Source organism: Parasteatoda tepidariorum, chromosome 3, assembly GCF_043381705.1.
Source record: "Parasteatoda tepidariorum isolate YZ-2023 chromosome 3, CAS_Ptep_4.0, whole genome shotgun sequence".
In the NCBI taxonomy this organism is placed as follows: Eukaryota; Metazoa; Arthropoda; class Arachnida; order Araneae; family Theridiidae; genus Parasteatoda; species Parasteatoda tepidariorum.
In genome coordinates, this window is record NC_092206.1 from 43,645,886 (window position 1) to 43,671,694 (window position 25,809).

The 25,809-nt window shown below is 28.3% G+C and overlaps 1 protein-coding gene across 1 annotated transcript; it reads right to left on the reverse strand.

Moving 5' to 3' along the window:
- Positions 1-247: 247 nt before the first annotated feature.
- LOC107448454 (protein FAM98A) lies at positions 248-25,809 on the reverse strand. Its single transcript, XM_016063649.3, has 10 exons — positions 25,560-25,809; positions 24,947-25,095; positions 18,935-18,991; positions 14,734-14,811; positions 8,974-9,056; positions 7,573-7,683; positions 6,052-6,252; positions 4,600-4,699; positions 2,498-2,580; positions 248-2,078 (listed from the first exon to the last, which is right to left on the reverse strand). Exons 1-10 carry the CDS (start codon positions 25,610-25,612, stop codon positions 1,539-1,541), a joined length of 1,455 nt encoding a protein of 484 aa, XP_015919135.1. The 5' UTR covers positions 25,613-25,809; the 3' UTR covers positions 248-1,538.

The window sequence follows — 25,809 nt, forward strand, 5'->3', positions numbered from 1 at the left end:
AGAGTATTATAAATTATATATAATAATTCCATATTGGTTTTTATATATATATATATATANATATATATATATATATACACTAATAAAATGCACATATACATTTTTGACACAAAAAAAGTGATCAGGTGGGATTAACTAACAACTTTTAAGTCCTCATTTGTTATATTTATATCCTGTGACCATTAATTTTGTCTTACATACTACATTATATACTACAACAGAATGACTACATTAAAGTAAGCAATAATGCATTCAAAATACTTTATTAGGAATATTCATGAAGTACAAAATGAAAGTTCAAACAGGTATGGGAAAAGCAGGCACTAATAAAGAAGAGATAAATAAGGCATTTGTCTAGAGATATAATAAGTTCATACATTTTGTTACAATAAACAGTAGAACTAGAAAAAACAAACAGTAGAATTAAGAAAAAAATGCTAGTAGCTTTTCAAAATATTGTACTGAAAAATATTATCACAGATTCATACAAAAGTATAAAAAAAAGTGCTTAATTAAAATTTTCTTTATTCTGAGATTGCATAGTTTAATATTATATTAACAAGAGTATGAATTTTGAAATCTATGGAAATTTCAGACAAAAAGATGAGTAAAGGAGTTTTTAAAAAGAAAACATAAATACATAACAAATTTTGCAGTTTAGTAAGAATGTATGAGGCACATAAATAAATTTGTAACAATATAATTAACTGACAATTTGAAAAAATTAATTAAAGAAAATTTAAAAGGGATAGAAATGTAAGATTAGATTCATTCTATTTAGGAAAGCAAATTATTTCTACTAAACAAATTTCAAAATTAGCAACTATGTTCATCAACAGATGGTGCTGCTGAGAAAAACTATAAAACAGCATTTTCAAAATAACCAAAAATTGCAGTAATAACCTAGTACCTAAACTTTAAAAAGTGAGGTAATTTTTTGATAAAATTCTGTAGGTTTAGACAAGGGGTTATTAGGAAAGATAAAAAGTGCAGTTTGAACTTTGCATTATTTTGGAAAATGTTTTTTATTAATATAAAACTAGATATCTTTTTTTTTTTTTTTGAAAAATGAAATATTTAAGAAAAATTAGGGTTTCCATAAGATTTCAAAAATTCATGATGAATAATGTCAGATTAAGGAAAACTCATTTTACTTATCTTAAAGCAAAACCAAATATTAGTTTTAAGTATAAAGACACATGACGGCCAACAATTTACACTTATTTTTAATTATCTCTGCTACAAAATATTTTATTCAATAAACAATTAAGTGCTAAGTTTTTAATACTATGTAAATCTATATAAAAAAGTTATCTCGGATTTTAACATCCAATAAATTACTATTCTTAGATGTTTTTATAGCTCAGTTCATTTAATAGACACTTAGAAATGTAGAAAAAACTGAGCTGTATGGTTGATTAGATTTTCTTTATTTCAGTCAGCATAATTTATTTATTTTCCTATTACGGAAATAACAAAGGTATACATATGTTAACAAAACAGCAGACTTTTTAATATAAATAGTAAATACAATATAACTAATATCGATTTCTTCCTCCCCTTGGATTACCACGATAAGGTCTAGATCCCCGATAGTTCCCTCCGCCTCCACGACCACCACCACCTCTATGACCATGACCATCTCCTCCAACAGGTGCAGATTGCCCATAGCCTCCAAATTGAGAAAAGTTATCTCCAGCTGGACCATAGCCACCGAATCCAAATTGAGAGGTGTATGGATTAACTTGCTGAACAGGCGTGAACACAGGATTGTAATCCATTCTGTTTGCATTGATTGGCGGCTGCCTAGCCATGTCGTTCATATTATATGGATCACGGTTCCTAAATTGTTGACGGGAATTATCATGACTATAGTGCTGATCTTTTCTTTGCCGATCATCCCTAGGAGCTTGATATTGTCTTTGCCTATCTTGCTGATATGAATTATCTCCTTGCCTAGACCTGTTGTCAGCAGATTTGTTAAAGCCACCCCTTGAGGAAGAATCATTCTTTTGCCAGCTGGGAATCTCAGGTGGGGGAGGCTGTTGCTCTTCTGGCCGACCACCACGATCTGGAACCTACAATTAGTTTCATGTTAAGGATTTTATAAAAACCAATTTCATGAAAAATTTCAACTGATGAACTCAAATGATCTTATATTGTAACTTCTTTTTAAAAGTTCAATTTTTTATTGATACTGCTTAAGATTCTTAGAGAACACAGTCTTAATATATTAAGCAGTGTTTTTATGAGATAAAAAGTGGTACTTGAAAAGAATTATTTAAAGTTAATCACATTAGCTATTACTTTTTCATCACCCTCAGAGCCTTAATCGCAGCTTTTGCAAAACTTTACACAGCTGATTTTTCTGCGTTAAAAATATGGTTTACTTAATCTGAACACTTAACAAACTTGAACTTGAACAAACACTTAATCTGATGAGATTAAATACAAATTAGATGAAGCAGTAAATAGAAAAATTAAAATATCTACTCACCGAACCAATTATAACTTTGTTTATGGTACATTTGGTATTTTTTCTAACAGCAGCACAACTAGTTTTTTCAATTGTAAGCAAATCTAGAAATGAAAACATTATGTATAATCATGCTCATACATTTTGATTCTATTTTTCATGAAGTAAATTACAAATTTCTTCTCGCCCTCCAGATATCTATGACTAAAAATTTTAATGCACACAACTTTAAACACAAAGAGAATTATTATATTATTATTATATCCGTCGATGAACAGCCGACTCAGTTTCGGGTTTACGACTACTAATGTTCAACTCCGTAGCCCTGTAATTTTGAACCAATCCAGAAGACAAGGAAACTCCTGGATCAATACTCCCAGAGGAATGATTTGTTATGGGAACATGGAGGACTTTGTGACTCGACAGATTTAACGTGCATCAGTCACCATTAACTACACGAGGAGTCTTCGGCCGGAGAGCATCGAACCCACAACCTCTTGGACATGGATTCAGTGCCCTACCAACCAGGATATCCCGGCCTTAAAGAGAATTATTGAAGATGTATTAATTAAAATAAATATAATTTAGATGGCAGTGAGCAGCAATTTTAACACTCTTGACATTGATGAAAAACAGGGCATTTGATTTAAAAGATATATAGTGAAAACTTTTCATGAAAAAGTATAGGAAGAAATAACCCAGGAAATACAGCATTGTCAACTTCAGTTGAAGCCATATTAGAGATTATAGCAACTATATTCTTTACCTAGATTTTATTCTTTAACTAGATTCAATTTAGCTAGATTTTATTACAATTTTTTCCCATTATTTCAGTCTAATTTTCTATATCTTTCAAACAGATTATTAAGTTATTAGTTAAGTTATTATTTAAGTCCAACATTATATTAAGTCAGATCTCAAAATTTAAGAATTTAACAAAAACAAAATAATAATTAATTTAAACAAAATCACTCTAGAATTAAATAGTAGTAAATTAGACTTAAGGTAATTTAGCAAAATTTTTTGTGTCAGAATTTTTAATAAAATCTAGTTTAAGAAATTACAAAACAAAATATAAAAATGAAGCAAAGATTGAAAAAAAAAATGAAAAAAAGAATTTTAGAACACGTTTAACGTTTGATTATCAGTTAATTTAAACAACAATTAGTTAAACTTAAAAATTCAAAGAAATAGTTAAAACTTATTTTGATAAGGTAAAATTGATAATAAGACAATTATAACTACGAATATCTAAAGAAAACTATATATTAGGAATAAAAAAATTCTTTTAATTTAAAAAAAAAAGTATCTTAGGGCAAAAAAAAAGACAATTTTAATAACAATTCAACAAAATAATAATTGCAGGGCCTTAATTGAAAAGTTTATCCTCTGCATAAACTTAAACTACAGTCAATTGATTATAAATCAAAATAACTCAAATATGAATAGAACTAGATTTTTTAATGGACCTTCCTATAATTTTGTGTAAATTATTTTTCAATTTTCAAAACATATAACAATGTCAATTTTTAATACATACCATAAAGCTATTAATTCAAATATTCCACAAAATCATCTGTGTCAGGTTCAATAATGCTATTCATCTTTATTTAAAGGCAAATGTATCATATCCAGCAAAACAATTTTGCTTGAAACAATTTTGTAGACTTAATTATTATTATTTTTTTAATTTAAAAATTTTTATAGTTGGCTTTTACAGCAGTTGACTTATATACCCGACTTACCAGAAATTTGCCATCTCGTAAAAAAACAGGGGTGACATTTACACTGAAATAAACCACAGCAATAATGTATAAATTTCTATAAAGGCATTGTTGACAATGTTAATAGAAAGAGAAAATATTCCTAAAAAATATGAATACATGAACTTGATATCGAAAAGATCGTTGTTATACATTTGTAAACTGATACTAAAAATTAAATTTCAGTTAACTTGAAGTTATTAGTACATCTTATCAAATTTTAAATTATTACAAATTGGATTCATATTAATACTAATTTTTAAATGTTTAGCAATTAAGAATCCAAAAAAAAATGCAATAGAGTAACAGTAAACAACATGATATTATACCAATTAAAATTAAAACACATATATGACTTACCACTTGACGCAGCAAGAATGTCTGAAATTTTCACAAGAGGTTTTAAAGATAACTGAGGTTTCTGCTTGTTAAACATATTTCGAATTTCTTCTACTTTATTCTGTTAAATAGAAAATCAAATTTTAATATCAGCTGTGAACAATAAGCTACTTATAATGATTATATAAATAATTAAAAATAACGACCATCCAAAAATAATACTATTATGCATTATTTATGATTAGTACAGGTGAAAATAACAAATTTATATTAGTTGGTCTAAAAATACCTTATTCTGCTTATTTTTAGGCTGGAATTATTCATTAACATGGTTATTATTGATGATAAAAAAATATTAAGATAAAATAAAATTAAAATGATTTTCTTTCTTTCTTTCTTTTTTTTTGATATGCTAACCTGTTATTTAGACACACTGTTCTGCGATTTTATTTATCCTTTTTCTTTTTAATGTCATTAAATATTTTTGTAATGATAAAATTCTAGCATTCTAAGACAAATGCGAAATTTATTCTTCATTATCATCCATGGCCACTTTTCAATTTAAGCCATCAGCAAATTCAAGAACATTTACTTCCGAAATTAAATAATTGTAATAGAACATGAATCTATAATTACATCAAATGTTCTTAAGTTATCACTTCATATTAGGTAACTAAAGGCAGCAGTAATAATTCAATATTTGGCTTATGTTGGTGATGGAGCAAAAAGGCTGAAATAAATTATATATATATATATATATATATATATATATANTATATTTATAGAGAGAGAGAGAGAGAGAGACTGAAAACAAACATGCTGCTTAAAACATTTTTTAAAAAAGTATAAAAAGCCGTTCTTTTTTTTTAAATTTTAGATGTTTATTTTAATGTTTGAACAACAATGGGAAAGAATAGTTATTGAAGGTTACAGAATAACAAACATTTATTCAATATTCGCATCAATTGTTTGTGAAAATATTTGACGGCTTTAATTAACCTATAGAAGAAACTGCAATGAATTTAGAAATATCACTTTCATTACTCCAACGAACAAGAATCAATGAAGGAAAATCAGCCATATATGTACTGAACTTTAATATATTTTGTGATTAAAATTAACCTCCAACTGATGATATGAAATTTAATAATCAAGAATGTGTCACTAAAATCGGCAAATTCAGCCAGCCGCTAAAATAATTACTGATGACAATATATATTAATTCAATATTCAGGCATTAAATAAAAATATATGCATAGAAAATTTAAAACCTTTAATATTCCAAACATTTTTACATAATAAAGTGAATGAGTTCAAAAAATCTAAAATTCATTTATTCAATTCACCTTTTAACAAGTAACTTTTTGAAATTATAAGCTCAGTCAGTCATACCATACAGGCCAATTCGTAACAATATATAGTACAGCTGATAAACCAATTATTAGGTTTTATATAATAATTAACAAATAATACCTTCAATCTATCAGACCATAAAAATGATTCAACTGTCACTTCAAGTCTGGTAATTAAAAGCTGCCTTCTTGTTTGATATTCTTGAAATAATTCTCGATACATATCATCAATCTGAAACCACTGCTTTTCAGTCAAGTATCCAGAGAAAAGTCGTTCCTCCACAAAGTTTTTGGGTGGCAAAGGTTGACTTAATAACTTAACCTAAAAAATTCACTATTAGTTTTACAAGTAAAATTTAAAACATTTTACATTTAAACAATATATAATGTAAAAAAAAAACACTTTGAAACAAAGATTTTTTTTAAAAAATATCAAAGAATCTGTTACTAATTATTGATAATTAACAAAAATCCCGCTTCTAATACAACAATAACAATGAAACAAACAAAATAAAAATATATTTATATTACATTTGAACTTGGTAAACAAAAAATTAATCTAACTTAAGATTACTTTTGCTTTTTCTAACTACAATTTATCAGATAATTATATTTACTGCAGTATAGAGTTTGTCAAATAAAACAGGTATACACATCAGTTAAAAATAGCTACAGAATCACCTAGCTACAGTCAGTCAGAAATTTTTTTTAAATGAATATAAATGATATGAAAAAGATGTAAAGATGAAAATATTATGTAAGACTAATGATGTTTCTCTGTGAAAAATATTCCTGCATAATGTCAATAACATAAATGAAATAAAACCAATGTCTTTAACATGAAATTTATATTTAAAAACTTGCAATGCCTCAAACTTTCTTTAAATAAGTAAGCCTTAATACATGCAGTTACAGTAAAATACTTAGAAAGATTAAATATAAAATCATAATCAATGAAATATAGACTGTTACTTAAATTTTATACTTCGATATACAAAAGGATTTAGACAGTTTAGTGATAGGTCTATCCTACATTTTTATACCAAACTGCTCAAAGTATTGTTTACAGATAGGTATATAAAAAACACTCTCCTGGGCAAATTGAAATAATGGCTTAACTTATCATTGTTTCAAAACTCTTTACATTATTAAATCAAAGTTTGAGTTTTGAAATTGAGAAAAAATTTCTATTCTAGCATCATTCATTTTTGCTTTTTATCCTTGATACGACGCAATCTTTTGATGTTAGGTGACCCAAACTCACAGAAAAGCTGATTTTAGATTAATCTAGATATTATTTTTAAAAAATATTTCCTTTTTAGCTTCCTTTCATTTGTTTAAAAAAATAAACTGCTTTATACTTTGAAAAATTTTGAAGTAGAATCATCATCTTCTGAGACAATACTTACTGGTCATTCACTAACATCCAGATGACAGGAACCAAATTAAAAAAACTACTTCTATGTTTAGGAATATATAACTTATTGCGATAAAATGAATTATTTAATCACTTTTTTAAAATTTTATTCCTTCTATTTTTGTTAAGAAAATGCTATAAAGGCATATTTCTTGATAGAAAAAAGCTATACTGCCTATTAAAAAAATGTTCTTTATGTATAATGCCTATTAAAAGAATAGTTACCTTTTTATCAACTTCTCCAAAAAGCATTTGAGTAGTTATGCTATCAGGAGGCTTTCCAAAACTTAGAGCTATTAACATTTCTTTTAATTCTTTAGCTGTTCTTGATTCTTCCTTATTGAGGGAGAAAAAAAAAACAGTGTCAGAAATAGTATTACATCAAGAAAAGAGTGCATTTGAAAACTAACACTAAAAATAATTTTAAAAAAAAAACAAATACACAGCTTCTCATGCACTTTGAAAATTTAACTAAATAAATATTGTCCCAGAAAGAAAAAACAAACTTGACATTTAAACATAAAACTGGAATGCTCTGATCCAAATTGAATGATTGATCTTTTAAATATTTTTATTATGAGTCATCAAATAAATTATTCATTTACAAGATATCTTGATGACCAATTAAGAGGAATATTTAATGTAGGAAGAACAAATTTGGCTATTTCATAAACCAGGGGTCTGTCTAGGTTTTTCTGAGAGGAACCTATTTTGTGAGAATTTAGACATAATTTGTAAAAATCAAAAATTATATTACAAAATCAACACAATAATATGGTAATAATATGAATTTATAATTTCTTACGGCATACAAAAATAAAATTTCAAGAAAAAGTATTTTTTTCCTAAAGTTGAATTTGTGAATGTACCGCTAAACGGTAGTAAATTTGGCCTGGAGAAATACCTGTAAACATAAATAATTATCTTGATTTACATTCAATAAAATAACACAAAACAAATAATTAAAATAACTTGAACAAAAATGACATTTAATTTTATGATCAGGTTTTCAAAGATAAGATTTTCAAAGTTAAAAATCTTTATGATTAGAAGAACATGCCCAAAATATAATAATTTCTTTTGCATTAAGTTTTTTTTTTAACTTTAGCTATGTTGTACATCAATGTTCAGTAAAAAATAAAAATATTTTTAAATTTTGTAATTTCTGCTTAGTTTCAATCATTCTATATACAATTTTACAACTTGTAAAAATACTTTCATACAAAATAAATAAATAAAGTATTCATGAACAAAATCATTTTTAAACGTTATAAAACTTGCATGGTATAAAACTTAAGTAACTTTTCACTAAATTTGAAAGTATTTTTGTTTTATCTGTTCAAAGAAAATAATATCAAAATTTCAAAGTATTGCTTGAGACAAGACAAAATGAAATCAACTCACAATTCTAACAGTCAACAGCGTAAACATGTAAGTTAAACAGCATATAGTATTAAATATCTTACAATAATCAAACATGATCAAGTTTGGAACATACTAAGAACAGTTCAAATATTGTATATAAAATTAGTAAATATTGGAAATAATAAGTTTATATTTCCAACATATGCTTTTTATTTACAACTTATATTATTAAAATAAAGCATATGAATAAAAATGACATACTAATTCAATTTTCATTGGTGTAGACTCTTTAGGTTTCTTTAGGAAAATCAGCTTAGCTGCTTGAAGTTCAGAACACAGAAAAACTGTAATTAGAAATGCAAAAAGTAAGGCTAAAAGAATAACTAAACAAAGGATTAAAAAGCTTACAATTTAAAAAGATACATAAATTACAATAAGTACAAAATGAATTTATTAAAAAATTAACTTTTAATATACAGTAAAATCTAAAGTAGAGAGCATAGAATACAAGAATTTTACAACTTAAGAGTTAAATGATTTGAGAGGCACTATCAACAATTCAAAACTAATGTAAACATTTTCTAAATATAAACTGTTAAAACTAAAGAAATATTTGCTAAAAGGTCAATAGACTTTTGAGGAAAATATATTTTCCCTCAACAGTTTTGAAATAAAGAGTGAAAGGGACATTTTTTTAAACTAGAAACATAATTGTTCTACATTTCTTGAAAAACACAAAGTAACGGTTGCCGCTTACTTTAGGTAGTAACAGTTACATCTTATTTTTCAAGAAATGTTGAAATTGTTGCCACTTATTTTATCCCCATAGGAAGAAAGTTGCTTTATGTTTTACAATAAATATTATAAGTGTTGCTGCTTACTTTATCCTCATAGGCAGCAACACTTATTTTGTGATTTTTATGAAATGTTGTAACTATCGCCTCTTACTTTATCCCCATAGGTAGCAACAGTTACTTTGTGTTTTTTACAAAATGTTGAATTTGTGTCTACTTATTTTATCCCCATGGAGGCCAGCACTTCCTTACATTTCAAGAGTGCTCTTCACCCCTGTAAATTCCTTCTTTTTTGTATTAGACTGCAAGACATATCCATAATACAGCAAATGTAGTGTTGCAATTAAAAAAGAAACATTATTATAACATAATTACATTTTACCTATTTTGATGTATTAGATTGTAGTTAACAATTGACAAAAATAAAATGTTAGTACTTTACCAATATTTTTTCAAAAGATAATATACAACTCCTCACATAGAAAAATATACATTTCTCAACTGAAAATGAACTATTTGCCTCTTTAAAAAATCAGAAAAACAAATCATCATGTATTGTGCCTAGATTGAGCAGAATTTTGAACGATAGTGCAACACATTTCTTGATAAAGAACGCTTTCAGATAGCTCTGTCTTAATAAAACGTATAACAATGAATTATTATAATTGTTAATTCAATTATGTTACAAGATATTTAACTATGTAGTATCACAGTTATATTTTATGATAATTATATAATTATTTTCAGATGAAGACACAGTATATTGTCAAATAATTATTATTATTTTTTGGATGGAAGGTTGGGTAACTGAAACACACTAATATGCACATAAGAAAGGACACATTGCAATGGTCTAGCTTTTTCTAAGTAGATTTATCGATGAAATAATAAACCGAAACATAAAAACTACTTTTTTATATCTTATATATATAAAAGAAAGTCGTGTTAGTTACTTCACTTATAACTCAAGAACGGCTGAACCGATTTAGCTGAAAATTGGCAGGGAGGTAGTTTAGAGCCAGGAGAAGGACATAGGATACTTTTTATCCCGTGCGATAAACCGTTCCAGCGATATCAGTGAAAGTCGAAATGGAATTTTCTGATTGGTTAAAAGCTAGCCATTGTTTTAAATTTTGCTATAAACGATTCAATTTTCAAATATCTTGAAGATAACAACAGTGATATTTTCTATCTTATAACTCTATTCATTTAGAAAAGTAAATTAAAGTAAATTGCATATACTTTAATTTTTAATTCGCGCTTTTCTTTATGTCAGGTGAGCACAAGCAAGTAAAATCAACGAGAATAGATTTCTTAATTGTTGGTCGTATCACGGATTCAGTACTGTGAAAACTGTTTAATAAATATAAAGACAAAAGCAAATTTCATTCAAATTGCACGTTTTCAGAAATATTTATATTTAGTACGTAATTTTAGGTTAGCAAAATTAAATATACTTTTCGAAGATTTCAGTGCTGTGACAGTTGTCATTTGAAAACTATTAGTTTGTTTGTTTATTTATGCAAAGTTTTCGAATTCATCCATTTTATTTCTTTCATTTATAAAATTGATTTTTGTTTTAAATCTTATAATTTTCATATTTCTTATTCATCTCATTTTTATTGCTCTTTTTATTATTTAAAATATGTATGTGATATTTCGATTTAGCAAATTTGCGACCACTGCCAACTTTTACATTTCTTTTTCGTTGTCAGAAAGAATATTTGCAAAAATATGCCGCCTAAGCAAATCGCTCTTAGTCGGTCGACATCTCAAGCGCGCAAAAAGAGAACTACCCGTGTTTCAGAAACATCGGAGCAACGGGAAAAAGACTTGAAACTAATCGAGAACAGAATGCTTTTGCCCGTTCCTTAGAAACGTCTGAGCAACAGGAAAGAAGACTGTCAACAAATCAACTACGAACTACACAAGCCCGTTCGTCGGAAACATCAGAGCAACGGGAAGCAAGAATGAAAACCGACCGAGAACGCATTTCGCTATTCAGACGCTGCCAATACTCTGATTTGAATTTCAGTGCATTTCACTATGATCCGACAACAAACTATAGTCTTCCCCCAAGTGTCATCATCGGAGAAATATATCAATTATGTATGTTTTGTAATGCTCTCAAATTTAAAAATGAAACAGCTGAAATTTGCTGTTCTAGAAGCATACAGAAACTACAAGATTTTACGTCGCCTGCCGAGACATTATCAACCTTCGTATCAGGTCAAACAAACCAATCGAAACATTTTTTGGCGCATATACGCCGGTACAATTCGTGTTTCTAAATGACTTTATTCGGTGCTACACGTATCCTGAACGAGAATTACATCCCAACATTCAAAGTGCAAGGCCAAATTTATCATCGTGCAAGGATCACTTCTTTCAATGCCTAACGCAGATCATAAATTTCTACAAATTTATTTCATGGATAACACAAATGATCAAGTCAATCAACGTTGTCAGGTAAACAATGGCACTAAACGAAAAATTGTTACCGTATTACAAAAATTTTTCGATCAACATAATCAGTTAATTAGGCTGTTCACAATTGCCCTAGACTAAATGTCATCCGATATTTACAAAGTTGTTATTAGAGCTGAAAAAACACCTGTAGGCCACCACAAAGAAAAATACAATGCGCCAACATTGGATGAAGTGGCTATTGTTATAGTTGGCGAAGAATTTACCTCCCGCGATACAGTTCTTCATCGCAGAAATCGTGACGTTCAAAGAGTTCTCAGAAACGTATCGATCATATGATGCATTGCAATATCCTATTTTATTTTGGTGAGGAGAGGAGGGATATTATTTTAACATAAAATTAAGAAGTCCGCAAACAGGCGAGAAAACCAATAAGAAAGCAAGTGCAATAAGTTTTTATGCATATAGATTAATGATTGCCAAAACGCTGATAATCATACTTTAAAATGTCGACAATTAGTTCATCAATACATTGTCGATATGTATGCGAAAATTGAAACTGAACGCCTACTGTATATTAAATTAAATCAAACCAAATTACGTTCAGAAGAATGCATTCATTTACGGGATGCAATAATTAATGATGGTAACGTTAATCCTAATGATGTGGGGAAAATGATTATATTGCCGACTACATTTGCAGGGAGAAAAACTTGGACTCCCTGCAAATGTAGTATTCATACATGTCTGAGTATTCATACATGTGCCTTGGACTCCAAGGCACATGTATGAATACTCACAGGATGCAATGACATATGTTCTCGCATATGGGCTCCTAGATTTATTTATTACATTTACGTGCAATTCTGCTTGGGTTGAAATTAGAGATATTTTGTTACCAGGACAATCATCATCGGATCGTCATGATATTACAGCACGTGTGTTCAAACAAAAATGATAATCTTTACTTGATTTCATTGTGAAGCGTCATGTTTTTAGAGAGACACGGTGTTGGGTGTACTCTATTGAATGGCAAAAACGAGGATTGCCTCAGGCACACATTCTAATTTGGCTTATTGAAAAAAAACCACCTTCTAAAACTGATCAGATATCAGCAGAAATTCTTGATGTCACCATAGATCCAGTCTTATTTCAGATCATTGTCCAAAATATGTTTCATGCTCCGTGTGCATCACCATACATGTCTGTTTGAAAATGCACTAATGATATCCTAGAGAATTAACTGCTTTTTTTCACCATTAAATAAAATTTGCATTTCAAATCATAATCGCAAATGTCATTTACACACTTAAATACAAAATTCAAATTCAAATTGAAAGCGTTGCAACGCACGCAGGGTACAGCTAGTTATTCTATAATATTTAAAACAATTAATACAAGATTATGTGTGAAATCATTGCCAATGATGTTCATAAAATATTGAATAAACCACCAACCATATTCTCATACAAATAGTGACAACAACTAATACCAGACCAGCCCCACCCCCAATACTTTTTTCGAGAGTGATATCCCACATCTAGAATTTTCATTTCACATACAGCAGAGCTTGCGTGTTTTCAAGATAAAACAAATATCAGTGTCTCTATCTCAGTTCTTTGTATTTAATAATCTATATGAAAGAATTTTTACAATATTATTAACTCGATTCCACATGGTTGATATAAAAAAGATTATGATGAAATTTAACTGATTTAAAATACAATTTATTTATAGTTACAATTTAATTTTACTTTGTATATACTTATTTACACTAAATTATTCCCTTTTAACATTTTTTAATTCAGTGAACAAAGATGATATTCAAATAGCAGAATTACAAAATAGTTGTATTAAAATTATGGTCTTTAAAAAAAAAAAAAAAAAAAAAAAAAAAAAAAAAAAAAAATTTGAAAGTGTTTTAAAAGTAAAGGTAAAAGAGCTAATAGTAATTGAAATTACTTTCATCAAAATTTTACGTATTTGCAATTTTATATATATTGCAATATTATGGGCAACATTCTTGCAGTTAGAAGAAGGGGGAACACTCTTAATCCCTCCCCCCTCCCATTTTGCAAGTCATCATCACGTTAATTAAAAAAAAAAGCATTTTAAAAAATCTGAAATCTGCAGCAGTAATTGTAGAAAAAAAGATCAGAGACAAAATTGCGTGGATTAATGACAAACTACTGCAGATTGACCTTTTCAAAATGGGGTTACTCAGCTGCGTGTTTCAAGATTTGAATGTTGTAATAATGTATTAAAAACATAGGATTTTAAAAACTATGTAGAAAGAATAGCAATAACTTCCATAAAATTGATTGAAAAAAACGAAAAAATAATTGCCAAAAAGTAAATATTCAAATGTGCAATTCGAATTTCCTGTATTGTATGAAATATATAGAAATTATTAATAACTAGGTGAAAAAAGTTGGGTTTTTTTTTTTTTTTTTTTTTTGCAGAATAATGTTTACTTCTGCAAAATTTAACCGGAAAAGAAAACTAAAAGTTTTGTCATCTATCAAGTTCCCAAATGAAAGATATTTCTGCTGAAACTCTGCAACAATTTTGGTGTGTTGCCACAATACTACCATGGGGCTTATATCCAATAAAAATAATTATATTATATAAATAAAATAATTAAATTATGAAAAATAAAAAATTAATAATAAAATAAAAACTATAAATTATATTATATAAAAAATTTAAAACTTTCATAGAGAATGTTCCTTGTTCATCAAAAATATAAACTAATGTATACCAAAATAATTAAAAACATGCAAACAATTAAAATGCATACCTAGAGCATCAGTCTGGTCTTGAGAATTAGACAGTCTACTGTCTAATGGTCCACTAGAAATTTTCTTAATGGGGCAATCTATAAATATTGAATAGATTAATAATCACCGAAACTTAATTACTATTTTCAGTATCTTTTGTGAAAGTAAAATATGTTTCATGAGGCATAACACATATTCCATTACCCATACAATAATATTAAAACGAACATTCCAAACAGAAACAACTTAGTGATTTGGGATCCATTCCAACAGAATGACCCCAATGTTTTCAGAACTGAATAGACGAACACTCCAAACAGAAACAACTTAGTTATTTGGAATCCATTCCAATAGAATGACCCCAATGTTTTCAGAACTGAATAAGTTCATGAAAATTGATATAAGCAAATACAGTAGGGAACCGATTATCCGGAACGATCGGGACCATCGCTATTCCGGATAACTGATTTTTCCGGTTTTCTGAATCGCTACAAAAAGCCGTTTTTTTATTGTTAAACCCAACTAAAAAAAAAAAAATTGGAAATAATCTTAAAAATAAGAAAAAACGATGAAGTAATAGACTAATGATTATTTCCAAAATGATGGTAAGGTAAACATCGTTAAAAAAGAAAGAAAAATCGTAAAATCTTATGAGGAAAAAAAAAAATTTTTTTTTTAAATGACGAGAAAATTTATCAAATTTCGTTCCGGTTTTTTGGTTTTCCGGTTTTCTGATTTCCGGATAACGGGTTCTGTACTGTACATATATTTAATGGTAAAAAAGAATTGAGTATAGTATATTTAGATCTTTTTCCTTCTTTCATTTTAAAGACATATTTAGAATAGAATGTTTTTGTCTTCAAATTGTAGATGCATTTGTATATAAACTGCTGTTTGTAGAAAATGCAACACCATGAAGGAATCATCAGAATCAAATGAAATATTATTTTAATAATGGATATAGGATATTATGCAAATTAATAAAGTTTCAGAGCCATCGCGCGTGCGTGGCGCGCGCAGCGCCCTCTGAATTGATGCTGAAAGCGTATAAATAAAGTGCTGTAGCGGGACGTTGAAAATAGTCTATGATTATTTGTTAGTGGCAAACGTTTAGTGAGACCTGAGTATGCCTCCACGACGGAAGAATAAGAAATTCAAGCAACTTACGGAGTTTGAACGAGGGAGGATAATCGGCCTTCGAGAAGGAGGATTTTCCTATCGCGCAATAGCAGCTCGTATGCAGCGGAACAGTTCCACAGTGATGCGAGTTTGGAAGCAGTGGACCGACGAGCACCGAACAACTCGAAAAACAGGCACTGGACGACAGAAGGTGACGTCAGAGCGCGATGATCGACACCTGCTCCGCATGGCGGTGAATGATCGCACAGCTTCCTCCAGGCAGCTGGCAGCACATTGGTCTACTGCTACAGGTGTACAATTGTCGGCTTCGTCAATTCGTCGTCGTCTGCTGCGCCGTGGATTGCGTGCAAGGGTGCCATTATACAGGATTCCCCTCACGGCGGATCATCGACGGCTGCGTCGGCAGTGGGCTCTTGAGCACAGAGACTGGCGAGCTGATTGGCACCAAGTTGTCTTTTCAGATGAATCACGCTTCAATTTGTGGACCCATGATGGCCGTGTTCGTGTTAGACGTTATGCCGGTCAACGCTGCCTTCCTGAGTGTATTATTGAACGACATAGTGGTCGAACACCCGGAGTTATGGTCTGGGGTGCGATTTCGTATCATGGACGATCCAATTTGATACGAATTGAGGGTAATCTCAATAGCAACAGATACGTCCGTGAAGTGCTACAGCCCGAAGTCGTTCCTTTCCTTCAAGGCATCCCTGGAGCTATCTTTCAGCAGGATAATGCACGCCCACATGTTGCGCGGACTGTTAGAGACTTCTGTTCAGCACAACGCATGCAACTTCTTCCTTGGCCTGCTTATTCGCCGGATATGTCGCCTATTGAGCACGTGTGGGATATGGTTGGTCGGCGTCTCACTCGTGATCCGCGTCCTGCAGTTTCCAAAGACGAACTTTGGTTGCGCATACAAGCGATATGGAATTCTCTTCCTCAAGCAGATATTCAACATCTGTTTGACTCCATGCCACGTCGTATAGCAGCACTTATTGCAGCGCGTGGTGGCTGCACCAAATACTGATTTCGGACGCTTAATTTGTTTCTTTTGTTTTGAAAATTTCATCATTTATTTGTATCAGTACAAGTCGTTTCTGCATTAAATTTCATTTGATTCTGATGATTCTTTCATGGTGTTGCATTTTCTACAAACAGCAGTTTACTAGCGTGCAAAAGTCAAACTCAACTAAATATTATAGATGGTTGATTAGAAACGTAATAAATAATGTATAATTTTATTTCTAATCTGCTTATCAATCAGAAAGCAAAGTTAGCACTTTACTTTAAAGTCACTTTAAATCAAATACAATTTTCATATCAGTCAGTTATTTGTCTTCCGTGAAGGGATTTTCTTACATCTAAGAATTGGATGAAAATACAATTTTAGAAAATAATCATAAGTTTTGCATATTTATTTACAGAAATCGTGATTTTAACTTTAATTAATTATTAACATTTATTTTTAAAGAATTAGTTCTTACAAGATCCATATTATATATAGAAAGAAATAGTCAACTGAACTGAGTGCAAAGATTTAAATTTAATCCAAAGAAGATTACATTTTCCATTAAATTGCAAGAAAAGTAAAAATTCTGAAATCAAGTGTAATGTATAATGGCTTGACTAAATAAAACAGAAATCATCTCTACAGAAAAAAAAAACCATAAAAAGGTGCCTTTCACACGTTGACCAAAAACTTTCGCAAGCTAGTGTATGTACAATAATTTTTTTCATATTCAAAAAAAATTTGAAGTTACAAACTTTGAAGGAAATGCATGCTATGCAGTATTTTGGGCACCTTTTTTCTTATATAAAGAATGAATTTAAATCAAAATCAAACTGAAAAAAATACATAAAAATGTACAGCGTGGCAAAAAACACAGACCACCCTGAATAACTTTTGATCTAATTATCGGATCTTCACAGTATAGGAATCATTCTTAATGGTTCGTGGGGATAATTTCAGATATGCTAACTAGTTAGTGCAGATGACATTCTAAGTCACAGAATCAGACTCCAAACGCAGTCTCTCTGAAGAAACGATTTTTCACTGGATTCAGATTTCTGACTCCAAATAGATAAAGAGTAGACACAACGTGGGAAATATGGTCCCTATTGTTTGGTGAGAGGAACGATCCAAAGTTCGATCCCTTAAACATTAGTTTTACTTTTTACATATTTTGCCATTTTTCAAGAATTTTTTGAGCAAAGTAGTGAAAAAAATTTGCACACAATTATAAAATTTGTTTCTCCAAAAATAATTCCATGCAAGAATGCATTAATAAATATTTATTATTTTTTATTATTTTATTTAAGAATAATCGAAAAAAAAACTTTCAATTGTAAGGTTATATATTGTTTAACATCATTTTAAAGTATATAATTTTACATGGCAAAATACAAAATTTCAGTGAAATCAGTTAAGTAGTTGATGAGAAAATGATTTTTAAATGCATGGCTCTTTCAAAATTCAATTTCTCCAGAACTATTCTACCAATTTCACTCAAATTTTGAATTTTGCCAGGTAAAATTACATACTTTAAAATGATGTAAAAATTTGTACACCTAACAATTCAAAAAATTTTCAACTATTATTAAATAATATATAAATAGTGCGAAAAAACACTTTTTTTTACGTGAAACTACTTCTGAACAATCAAATTTTATAATTGTGTGCAAAAAATTTTAAATTCTCGTTAAAAGTTCTCAAGATATGGCGAAATATCAAAAAGTAAAATTAACATTAAGGGGTCCAAACTTTGGATTGTTCTAATGATTAAACGTTATGTATTTTCAAGACTGCAGCTAACCCCTATATTTCAGGGGTCAGAAATCAAAATTTGTTGAAAAAAAGGTATGTTTAGTCAGAGAAAGTAAGTTTTTGGGCCTGATTTTGTAACTTAAAATACCATCTGCACTAATTAATTAGCATTTTTTGAGGTAATTCAAACCATTAAGATTGAGTTTTAGAAGATGAAGATCATTAGATCAAAAGTAATTCAGGGAGGTCCATTCTATATTTATTTTTTTTGGTGCACAGAAAAATATGTTAAAATGCATGTGAAAGGTAAAACTTACTTAGTTCTTTCAACAAAGAACTTATTTCGACCATAAATCCTAGAAAATCATCTCCTTCTAAAAAGAGAAATATATTTTAATATACATATTTGATCAATAATAAAAACAGAAAATATGAACAAGATAATACAAACTTGTAAAGAACATAAGGTATGTAAACAACAATAATCTTTTAAGTTTCCTCAACTAAAAATGCCAACAGGGTATTATAAAAATAGTTAAATTGCAAGCATAATATACTATTACATGACAAAAACAGAATCAAAAATTGCAATCCTATAAAATTTCCTGTTCTCACTCGTATAAGGGTCCTCTCTTAACACAAAACATGCATTTTATAATGCATGTTTCATGCACATTCATGAACTTCATGCATCGTATAATGGTCGTTTCTTAACACAAAACATGCATTTCATTAAAAAAAATGGACAGTTCTATATCAAATGTCATCAGACAGGCAACAGCTTTATTACCAGCCTGATACAAATTTCATAAAGATACAGCAATAGACACACAGAAAACTATTATTTTACAATGCTAAATGTATTTTGTTACATCTCTGGAGAGAGTTTCATAAAAATGTAGCAATACATAAACAAAACTTATTTAATGATGCTAAACAGGCATGTAAAAAACATACAATTAATACATTGAAGTTAATCTCTCTTAAATCATGAATCCTATTCTTTTTCTTCAAAATATCTTAAAATTATATTTAACTTTAATCCTCCTTTTAACAGATTCAGAGCAATAAAAAATTGACACCATAGTCAGCCTAAATTTTCACAAATACAAAACTTCTTAACACATAACGCAGTTACATCAACATTCCTGGACTAACCAACATGGCATTCTCACACCAAGTTGATGTACTACCAATCACTTCTACCCGATTCTGACCATCATTTCAAAATTAATTTGAACATTCCTAATTTATTTGGACAGTAAAGATAGATCAAAAAACCATCTGGGCAATTATTTAATCTTAAAAAAACATCAGTTTAGTAGATTTCTAGGTAAATTTATACCCTGAAATTGAACTTAAAATAAAAATGGATAATTTTTTAGCAAAATATCAGTGTAGTAATCAGTGGATGTAAAGTATTAGTGCTAAGTAAGAGAGGGCAAGACAATTCGTAACAGCAATCCAAAACTTTTATGAGAACATGATTGTTAGCCTTTACATTTAATAAATTAATCTAAAACATACCGAAGCATCTAAATTTCCCAGTAAATTACAATATAATAGAACAAGCAAGTTTGAAATCAAAAAAGTACAAGCTATGATATCAAAACATTTCATACTTTATACAAAAATATAGTAACATCATAAACCAATTTACACTGAGCATTTTACCTATTATTAAAGTAAATAAGATGATAAATTGTAACTTTTATGCACATGTTGAAAACATAATAAGTTTTAAAAGAGGTATGTTACTCTCTCATAAAAATGTCGTAACTTCTAACTCTATTTTTACATTATGACAAATAAAAAAAATTGTATTATGAGGAAAGATCCAACTAATTAGTTTGAATTATAAATATTTCTAACAATCCGCGCAATCAGATAGCTCTGCTTAAAATAATAATAATAACAATGTATAAATAAATTTGATCCCAAAATTTCTAAGTAATTTTTTAACTCACGATTTAGTCTGTTAGTTTTCTAACTAAGTTTATTTCTGACAGTTAGTTTTCTAACTAACAATTTATCTTCTCAATTTCAATCTAGTGTTCATGTACACAAAATCTACAACTAGGACTGGGCTATAAATCGATATATCGCGACATATCGATTTAACGCCTATATCGGCAAACCGATACAGCGACTTTCATTCCAGGCGATGCATCAGAAATCTGATTTAAGCCGTCGAGTGAAGAAGACGATATAACGATATAGCGATACACGCAAGGACTTTCTCTTACGTTCCGATGCTAATTCGCGCTGTGGAAGACGATATTGTTTCGTTATGTTGAGACGGCCTTGACTGATGAGCGGTAGAATCAGAACCACTTTTGAGACCTTATATCGTTATATCACATGTTCGTTTTCGCACCTTCGCGATTTGAAATCGTTTCTTGTAGATTATTTTCAATGGGATTAACTTCGTGATCGCCGTCGTAACCTTGTTCTGAACGCAATCTATTATTGAAAAGAATTTATAAAGAAAAGTTTCTTCATTAATTAGGTAAGTTTTTTATTTATTTTCTGACAAAACTTTTTTTATATTTTTAAATGTGAAAATTATCGGAAATCTAATTTAAGGCACCCATAAGGAATTAAATTACAAAGTAAATAAATTTGTTAGGTTATTTTTTTACTTTCTTTTAATTTATTAAAAACCTTTCGGATAAAACTTCTAATAATTTAATGGGCTTCTATTACTGATTTTAAATTTATAAATCTTGAGTTGTTTTTATTTTTAGAAATAAAGTTAAAACAAAACTTATTTTTTGGACATAAGTCAATAAACTTTATTTGTTCAAAAGAATTTGAAAAGTTTGCGAATTTTATTCATTTCTTTTTTTTTTTTTTTTCAATTACTACTTCGTTTTATTAGAGAGTAAAATCATTATTTTTTTTTAATTTTCGTTTTATATTATTAGTTAATTAGCTAAATATATTACCGAATATCACAATTCTTTTGTTTTTATTTTTAAGAATTTAATTAAGAAACTTTGCCTTACTTTGTTTTTCGTTCATAATTCGGTCATTATTTAATTTAATTTAATTATTTATATGAAATAATAATAAAAATAGTGTTTAAGAAGCATTTTTTTTCTAAAATTTATTTAGCTCTTTGTTTTAAGCATACAAATAATTTTTTAACGAACTTATTTTTTAAATTTTGTTCCTATGCTGTTAGGTAAATATATTGATAAATTTCACTTTTATTTATTTTTTTATTTTTAAACTAAGAAATCTTTTGTTATTTGCGTGATCATTTTTAGAAAATATAACAAAACTTGTGTTTACTTCTTCATTAAGAATTTGAACATTACGATCGAACTTAATAATTCTGTAATTATTTACGCATAATAGTACAAGCAAATATTGATTTGTTAAAAAAAGTTTCTTTTTTTAAAAAAAAAAAAATTTTTTTAACACTTTGTTTTAAGTGTATAATGAATTTCTTAACAAACTTTTTTTTTAATTTTTTAAATTTTCTTTCAATAATTTCAGCTAGATATCTTTATAAAATTCCCTTTTTATTTTTAAACTGAGAAATCTTTCAGAGAACGAAAATTTTAAGAAATTATTACAAATCTTATGTTTACTTTTTAGTTTAAAATTCGAACATTTTTAATTTTAAACTTCGGCTTTTAGTCAATCTAACTTTTATTTTAATTAAAATATATTTTGAAATTTTAAAATCAGCTTTTGTTTAATAACAATATTTTTTTTCATTAAGGGTGTTTTAGGGGTTAACTTAAATTAAGACTGCTTATACCTTATAAACGATAAAGAAGTGCAAATATTTCATTCTGTATCTACACACATTTTTTCAATAAATATTTTAAGTAAGATTTGTACATCTTAGTCAATTTATTTAATATCTTTCTTTAGCAAAACATATATATTTTCAAATTTATAAATTGATTTAAATCAATATGCGTATGAAGTCTTGATAGAAATCTGACTTTCTGTGCATTAAAGTAAATGAAATTCAAAAATACTATATCGCGATACATCGCTATATCGCGATGCAAAATTGACGATATATCACGATATATAATTTCTAATATCGCCCAGTCCTATCTACAACATAACATAAAACTAAATTTCTTAAAAAATAAAATTTAATATCAATGCTCTATTTATGGTTCTCTATTTTAGAACTTGTAAAATCTATAGCTGCTTCGTTATAGCAAAACAATTTAATCTTAGGAGATAATAAACTTAAAAGTTTTGACTTCCTCTAAACATATATTTTAAACTAAAGAAGTTTTTTTAAAGAAGTAAACTAAGTAAAGAAGTAAACTAAAGAACTAAATTCCTCCACTGCTGCATATCCAGCTTCCATTTCGGATATATACTCTTATTTCGTTGATCGCCAAGAAATTGGTACCTGATAAATAAAAAAATATCATACCACTCATTCAGATCCTATTATCTCTATTGGTTGAAAATTAGCATCTAAGAAACAATTTACATTCAAAGTAGTAATATTTATTTAAATTTAACATATAATTTTTAGTATCATTAACATACAAATATTGCAATGTTTAACGCTAAGATTTCTTTGGTATTGTGATAGCATATAAACTGCATAACTCAAATTTGGTCTAGTTGGATTTGCAATGAAAGTCAAACATTCTAGTATGTTTCTGCAAAAATTTCAACATATATTCTACATGTAGTCTATTGTTTGAACAATCTAATTTAGTTAGAACTACTACTGTAGCAATAAGTAGTGAAGAATGAGAAAAATTTAACTAAGAAAATTTCAACATATATTCTTATGTAGTCTATTGTTAGAACAATCTAATTTAGTTAGAACTACTACTGTAGCAATAAGTTGTGAAGAATGAGAAAAATGTAACTAAGAAAATTTTTGACAAATCTGATCTATATATAGCTTTTGACATATAAAACCACAATTTTATTACCAAAAAATTTAATTTCAACAATTTTTGAATTTTGTCTAAAATTGTAACATTAAAATGATCACTTATTTCAGAAATACTATAATTAAAATCTAGTTGTTGAGTTTTTCCAAAAATTGCAATATCATCAACATTAAAAAGCAATAATATATTATTGCTTTTAAAGATCTAAACACAATTACACCATTGAAATTTTACCTAACCAAGTTTAATTAGAACCCTAGTAATTTCTAATAACCTTTTTCTGCCACTTTGGAGTTCACAAGGGGATTTTTTTTTTTTTTAAATTTATAAGCAAAGTCAGCTTTATCTTTATTAACAAAACCTTGTGCTTGTCTTACAAAGACTTGCTCCTTAAGTTTAGTGTAAAGGTAAGTACACTTTATTTCAAGTTGACAATGGCACCATTTAAATTGGTACACAAAGAGGATAAAAGAAAGTCTTAGCAAAGAAACATTTAATACAGGACTAAAAATCTCATCATATGATTTCCCTCTTACCTGTGCATTGCTTTGTGCTACTAATCTGACTCTATATCTCGAAGTTTGCCCTTTTTTCATCTTTCCTAACATTAAAGATAGAACAGCAAACTACAGTTTTTACATCTCCAAGTTTAGGAACTAAATGTATAATTTCCTGTTCATACATTACCTTCATTTTATAATTCATGGCATTCTTTCACTCTTGACAATCAATTGCTTTAAATATAAAATTAAAATTCTTAGAGATCAAAATCTCTAGATTAGATATCTTGAGTTTTGTTCCATCATATCCTTCACATTAAAAGTCAATTGAGATTTATCATAAGCAATAGCATAACTACTAACTACAATATTTCTCAACGACTTTAAAAAATCTCAATTTTAAATTTTTATCATGCGATAATAAATGTCATTTCTACCACTGTTCTTTTTTGGACTATTTTCTTTATCCATGGAATTTCATTATAATGATTCAATTTGGAGCAGCTAATACTATACCTTGTTATGTGGGGTCAGGAAGATCATCAAAATAAAGGAAGTTTGTGCAAGATTAAATTTTACTAGCATTTTGAGTTATGCTGATTACATAAAACCATTACAAAACCTGGAAGTCAAATCATTTATGAATTCAATAACTCTCTAGTCCTCAAGCACCCAAACTCTATAAACCGTGGTATTTTGAGAATATCGCAATATTACACTTGTCTTCTTTTTAACTGTTTAAGTAGGAACTTTTAAACAGTTTGCTAGAGAAAGAATGAACAAATGCTTCATAAAATATTTAGACATAGAAAAATAATTAAAAAGTCAAAAACAAAATATTTTTAAAAAAAAAATTTCTGAAAGAAATGTTTTCTTTTTTTTTTAATATTAAAATGCACAGTTATCCTAGCAATATATAAATCACAAATGACTGTACCTTCAAATGGGCTAATTTTACTTTCAACAGAGGAGAACTCTACTAGTTGAACACTCAACCAAGCTGAAATGTTGACAAACAACATATTTGGCTGCGAGTTGCAGAATGCATTGCAAAAATCTTCCTTTTTAATACTTCCTGCTGGATACCTAAAAAGATACTAACAGTTAAAAATAAAACATGCTTCATATTTTTTGTGAAACAGAAGAAAAAGTCTAATAAAAATGGCATTTAAATAAACATTTGACTCATAACAATAAATAAAAGAAACAATTTTTTTAAAAAATACCTTTTAACACACTATATATAATCTCTAAATAATTGCTAAATTTTTAAATAAGTAACCCAACGAAATAAAAAAACATTTTAATAGAATATCAATAAAAATTACTAAAATTTTATTAAAACATGCAACAAAGGTTTTCAAACACCAATTTTTTTCATTAACCGGTCAGCATGTTTACATATACATATAAAATAACTTTTCTTAAAATAAAAACTTGTACGATATAAAAATTTAAAAAAAAATTAAACAATATTTAACTATCTACAAAGATTTTGTTTACTTTGAAAAATTACATTACTATCTGAATATTTCACAGAAACAACAAACCCAAGATTTATGAGATCGTCATAAAGTTGACTCAATCTGGTTTGAAAATCCATTTGGAAATTCAATATTTCAAGAGAGCATACAAAATTGAAAAATGTTAAATAATAAATAAGCTAAATAACTAGCAAAAAAATTTTATATCTTTATGAGTTGTCAAAAGATGAAACTGGACTGGAACAACAACGAAACACGAAACTCGCATCAACATATTAACAAAAAGATAGAGCACGGTATGCTTAGGTTTTCATCA

Coding starts and splice junctions, on each gene's coding strand:
- LOC107448454 (XM_016063649.3), bottom strand. CDS start 25,612: ATGGATTTTCAAACCAGATTGAGTCAACTTTATGACGATCTCATAAAT. Junction 9,057..14,733: donor AGACCAGACTGATGCTCTAG/GTATGCATTTTA, acceptor TTCTAATTACAG/TTTTTCTGTGTTCTGAACTT. Junction 2,079..2,497: donor ACAAAGTTATAATTGGTTCG/GTGAGTAGATAT, acceptor AACTAATTGTAG/GTTCCAGATCGTGGTGGTCG.